The 6,056-nt window shown below is 39.8% G+C and overlaps 1 protein-coding gene across 2 annotated transcripts in view; it reads right to left on the bottom strand.

The window, feature by feature from the left end:
* The window catches only part of mapk14b (mitogen-activated protein kinase 14b), a 27,041-nt gene extending 21,261 nt beyond the window's left edge, over positions 1 to 5,780 (bottom strand). The window contains exon 1 of one of the 2 annotated variants that reach the window (XM_014002115.1): positions 5,278 to 5,780. In XM_014002115.1, coding sequence (XP_013857569.1) covers positions 5,278 to 5,396 — 119 coding nt within the window. In that variant the 5' untranslated portion in view covers positions 5,397 to 5,780. The remainder of the gene's footprint in view (positions 1 to 5,277) is intronic. The other variant, XM_014002114.1, reaches the window with a different exon arrangement.
* Positions 5,781 to 6,056: the final 276 nt, after the last annotated feature.

Genomic DNA, 6,056 nt, shown 5'->3' on the forward strand with positions numbered 1-6,056 from the left:
GGGAGAAGCAGAATGTGAATTCTGAGTTAAAAGTTCAGCTTTAAATTCAGATCACTACAAAAAAATAGAAGTATTTTTCTCTAAAATATGAATCATAAAACTTTTTTTTTGTAATTTGCAAATTAATGCAATTTTAAAAAGCAGATTTTTTGATGCTATCAATGTGTTGGAAAACTGTGACCCTGAGTGCCATGTATCCATAAGGAGAACATTAAGATAAGCATAGTGTTTTTTTCCAGTAACTAAGATAATCTCCCACGCCCAGTGTTCGAGGCTTTGCAGAACAACTTGAATGCGCGTGTCATTAGTGAGGAAAAACCTGTAGTCAGCACCCAGACAGCAGGAATACCAAATGACTAGAAAGAAAAAGAGAGAGAGAGAGAGCAAAAGAGAGACACACCCTGTGTTTGAAACTGCTGCTAATCTGCACGGCAAACAAGACGAGTTTAAGCATACAACATCCAATTAGCGTGTAATAAATGGAACTGCAATAACAAATGGTTGTAAACTGAGCTGTAAAAGGAGCAGTGTCGTAAGGCAGACCTCACAGGGAAATGGAGCACCATTCTGAGGAGTAACAGGCACGCAAAGTGAGCAAACACACAAACGTGGACTTTAAATGACTTGTTGAGATATCGGTAATAAGTGCCTTGTCATGTTTCATTGGATTTCATTCAAAATCATTCAAGTCTGAGTCATCTTGCATTCTATGGAAAGCTTTTTGCCAAGATCCTTTCTGTAGCATCTTGTTACACATTGGTAGTATCATAAAATACTGACAACTAGGCTGTTTTCATCACTTTTTAAACATCAATATGCTCCTCTTTTGAAACGACGTGACAATATAGAACACATCTGAGCATAAAAACGCTGCAGGCAGGCAGGGTTACAGGGTTATCACTCAGTCAGTCTTAAGTTTTTAATCTGTTTTACGACAGGAACTAACAGCAAGATAATCAAGCATACATACGACACTGCAGCCTCAGCAGCCAATAAAGTAACTGCTGAGAAACAAAATAAATTTAATTAACTGGTTTGTGGATTCAGTCKGTATCWATTCGGCTMCGACAGTACAGCTTTGGTGTAGCTGGATAGAAATACTTCAATCTTTAAATTTAAAAAAGCAGAATGAATGGACTTACAGGAATTAAGAACTAACCTGTTAGATTACTTAGYGAGGTGTAAGACTTTATCCATATAAGTCAAGTTTAAACAACCACACTTCCAATCGTTTTTGCTTTGAGTTGATCTTGCTGATAACCAGAGGTGCGGGGTGAAAAATCTATTCTTAGATGTATCATAACAGGTCACGTGGAAGATTGTGAATAGATTTTCAAATGTTGTCACTTTAAGAGCGTCAGCAGAGTAGCTGTTGTGCAGTTCTGTTTGTCCTTGTAGAGCTGCTGTAGTTGAAACATGTTGATGCATGTTTTTTTTTACATCAGTTCTTTGCAGAACCCCGTAGAACATGTTTGTAATAATGTGAAGGCTTATCCTGCCTGCACACTATTGTGATCCATCTTCAGTGTTTGTCAGCACGCATCTCGTTTCACTACTTTTCTATCATTTCAACTATTTAGATTTCAAAATGTTTAGATCTTCCAGGACATTACGGGTATGACTTATGGTACTTCAGCAATTTATATTTATTGAAATATTCACCAGCAGCTTTTTTGGCCATTTATTTTCTCAATGAAAATAAATGAAGCGGTCTTTAACATTTTTCAAAACCATGAAAATGTTCATAATTTTTTTTACAATTCTCTTGTTCTGTTTTTTTTTTCTTTTTTTTTTCTAACTTCATTATACTAATTTCAGCTTCCTTTGGCTTCCATTTGATTTTAGCTTTTTTTAACTGTTGTTCTGACCTTTTCTGATATTCTTCTGCTAATTTCAACTTATTTGAGCTACTTTCAGCTATTTCAAGCTTTCTATGCTTCTTTCAATTTCTGCTCATTTCAGCTGATTTCTGTGTTTTTAGCAACTTTTTACTAGTTTTTACTTTGTGTCAGCTAATCTAAATTTTTTATAATAATTTCAGCTTCTCACTACTAAATTTAAAAAGTGCTCTTTCTGATTCTTTATGCTAATTTCAGCTTTTTTTTAGCTATTCAGCAAAAATACGTATTAAGTATTCTCATCACATTTTTGTAGGAAATGGCAATTCTTTAGTTGAATTATAAAATCACTGTTTTAGTAATGACTTTAAAACAGATTTGTGTATAAATTTCAGTGACAAACCTGATGCTAATCGTGTTAGACCAACTAGTTTTTACTCAGCAGCCTGTGAAAAGGTTTTTTTGGCAAATCTCTCTCCATCTATAAATATATAGTCCACTCTTTATTACGTAGTAAAATAAATACATCAGTGTGTTTGACTCAGTAAAATAAGCCATAGTCCTTTCAATAAGCGTGTTTCTATCTGTTTTTCAGTTTCAGAGTTTTGGCTCAACATCATAAGTKTACCAGTTGACTCCTGGTGTTTAAACACAAACCTGAAAATTGCAGCTAATCAAAATGCATCAATAATCATTTCGTAGTCATACCCAGGGGTAGACATAACCATTGCTTAGGTTGTCCGAGACAACCTATTTTCATTTCAGACAACCAGATCTTGACTCCTGGTTGTCCGGTGGACAACCAAGAAAAAAAGACCTTGATTAAAATTCTCTGCCGCGGGTATTCTTCATTTGTAAAAATGAAAGGGAGAAAAAACTTGGTAAAACCGAACAGAATACCAAACTGTAACTTTTAATAAGGTCATGTACACAGCATATTCCTATTTAAGTGAAAATGTTTGATCTATGAGCAGAAAGAAGTTTATGAATGTCGAACTCATTCTCTGAACGGCAATCGAATCAAAATGTGAAGTGCCCAAAGACTCACAGCCCCACTGATAACAGGTAATTAAGATGCTAAAAAGGCACACAGAGGTAATATGCATGCAGTAATGTTTTGATTTGCTCTGCTAACAGAGATTGCAGATGAAAGCAAACAACAGGCTGTAAAAATAATTATGAGATTTAATTGGCCAGGCAACGTCTCGCATCACATTTCTTCCTCCACGTTAATGACACAAAGATGCAAAAATTCAATTACAAATGTCTGAATGGGAATTTCACTTTTATGATCTGCTGAACGGCTTTTGTGGGCTCAACGTCTAACGCAGAACTTTAAACAGTAATAAACGGTTGTACATCTGTGACATCACTCCAGAATTCGGTCACGAACCCAACACGACCACATGCTGGAGGCCAGAAAATTAAAGGTTTTCAGCTAAAAAGAGGGTGTACAGCAAGCCTATTGAACAAGCGGCCTGTGGGACATATGGCATTTTTTATCAAATGTTTCCGGCCCTAATTTGTCTATAATGCTAAAACTATGTAATGAATATCAGGGCTACCTTGAGTGCCACAGTAGAAGTCTACCTCTGTGTTTGGACCTTTTATCTGACCTGCAAATAGAATTAAGGCTGCAGTACAAACAGAAGAAAGCTGCAAAAGTTCAAAAAGTAAAAGTGTCAAGATGTGTTTTTCAAAGACGCAAAACACATTTAGAAATTTGACAATTTCCAACCACTAAATGGACTAATATGTATTTTTTGTTGATTCTGCAAACAGCAGCCAGTGTTCACTGATGYTATTAGACTTCCGTGTGAGATTTAAAACATGCATGCATGCCCCCAAGGCCCGCACGGGTTTCATGATGTTTAACTAAGAGACCTACACTGAATAATACAAGGTATTCTGCACAGTCTGAGCCAGAAGGGTTTACAATAGGCTCTGTCTTTCTGCACGACTCATGCAAATCATCTAAGTGCGCCTGGCATTTCAGAGAACAACTCACTGTTAGGAAATGAAGAGACATTACAGTAGTTATTTGCTAGTGTGTGTCTGTCTATCTATCTACATACTATATATACATATATATATACATATATATACGTATACATATATAAATATAAATGGGTGGAGTGGTTGAGCAAGCTGTGGCATGAACAAAGACTGTCAGCAGGGTGACCAGCTGACAGGCTCACCAGCTGTGAATGTTAGACATGGCATGAAGATGGTTTTCATACTTCTCAGATACCCTCAGAAGAGATTTAAAGACACAGCACTGTTTGCGACCCTCTGGGAGGAGAATTTAATCAAAGCTGCACGAGTAAAATGGCATTGAAGTTTCTCATAAACCAAAACGCAAAGAAAAAGAATAGGAGGCGTGTCAAAGCAAGCTGCATATTCAAGAATGTGACACGGAATTGAGTTCTGCAAATTCTACACAACTTCAGGAACACACAGTACTGTAAATACTCTGAAACAGGTATTTCTGTGGAATTATAAGTCCATAATCACATAAACATCTGAGCTACTTAATGCATTTGATGGCTGAATAGCTTGTTATTGTCCTCGGTGCCTAATCTGGGTGTGTTTGGTCTACAATCACAATAAAACGCAACTAATGACTGGTACATGTGTGAAAGTTGGACCAACATGAGCAGGATAAAGCTCTGCTTACAGGATGACGGCCTCGCTGACTCTGATGAGGAGAGGACACCACCTAACCTCGGGACAGTGAGTCATGCCTGTAAGGATGACATCATTCTAGAGTCATCATCATCGCCATCGGATGGGTTCCTGTAGAAAGCTCTCACTGTGCACGAGGGGGGCCTACTTTCCGAAAACCACGTGACCCCCCCTCCTGCTTGTGCTTGTGCTCAGCAGGCTGCACCCAACTGGAAAATGCATAATGTATGCAGTCCTGGGATGTGTCAAGTAGCAGGTAGTACATGCAGAACTACTACAGTATTCTCGCCTCAGGCTGTGTTAGACCATATCTGATCTACTAAGGGGGGCAACCCTTCATATGATGCGAGTATGGGCATGTCAGCCCCCTTCAGAACTGATAAACAACCCCCCTAAAAACAAAGAGATCTGCACATTTAGCACTACTATCCCTTGTTGGGCTTCAGCCAGTATGTTTACTACAAACAAAGTGGCACATACATGTGTTTACAGGAGAGGAGCAAAGGACAAGCAGGCAAGATGAGCGAGCGAAAACACGAATAATCCGCTGAAATAAAGGCGAGCTCTTCTGGAAAGTGCACACTGTGTGCTCCAACAACTCGAGCGTGGAGATGTAAACAAGTACTTTTGCTTTTTTATAAATTACTTCCTCGTGCAGACGGTCGAGCGTCTCTGATGGGCCTAAAAGTCTCAGTTAGCCGTTGTGCAATCATGCTGTTTTCTTTCATCCGACTCTGTGCAAACAGCTACTCACCACACGGATCCGTAAGCACCGGAGCCGACCGGAGACAGGTTCTGGTAGCGCTCCGGGACTTCCCACACGGTTTTGTTGAGCTCCTGTCGATAGAACGTGGGTCTCTCTTTCTGCGACATTCCTGCGGCTTCACCAGCAGCCCCGCAGCGAACGAAACAAGCCAGCGGAAACTTCTGCCCTCTCCTCTCCTCCCAGAGTGAAACGACGTGCTGAGTGCTGCCGCCGCTCTCCTGTAAACTCTAAAAAAAAAAAAAAAAAACGAACACCGCCCGCGCTGTCGACAAAAACTTCAGCCGCCCCTGTCGTGCAAAAAGAGGGAGTAAAATACGATGCAATTAACCCGAAGGAAAAATCCCTCCTCGCTTCACGCACGCTGGAACAACTTCGCGTAGGAAAAAGCTTCCAGGAAGCAGACTGACTTTTCGCTGGATCTTTCGCTCGGGGATTTCTCGGCCCTGTTCTGAGCTAGCTTTGGTAGGCGCGCGGAAACGTGAGCGCGCACGTCCACAAACGTCGCATCGCGCTCACTGATTTCTCGCGAGAAGATGCTCTGTTGGGCAACTTRGGGATATCCCGTACAGTCATGTTTGAGAGCTTGACTTACCTGCTTGTTTTAATTACAAACTGTCATTCCAGCAGAATACATCTGACAAGAAGATGTCTTGTCTGTGTAATAATAGTCCAAGAAATATACCATGTTTATCTGCATAAAAAGTACCAGCAATGTTGATGGTACCACATTAAATTTGGTTTGATTTAGGTTCAGTCCTGGCTGTGAA

Source organism: Austrofundulus limnaeus, unplaced genomic scaffold (genome assembly GCF_001266775.1).
Source record: "Austrofundulus limnaeus strain Quisiro unplaced genomic scaffold, Austrofundulus_limnaeus-1.0 Scaffold11, whole genome shotgun sequence".
Classification (NCBI taxonomy): Eukaryota; Metazoa; Chordata; class Actinopteri; order Cyprinodontiformes; family Rivulidae; genus Austrofundulus; species Austrofundulus limnaeus.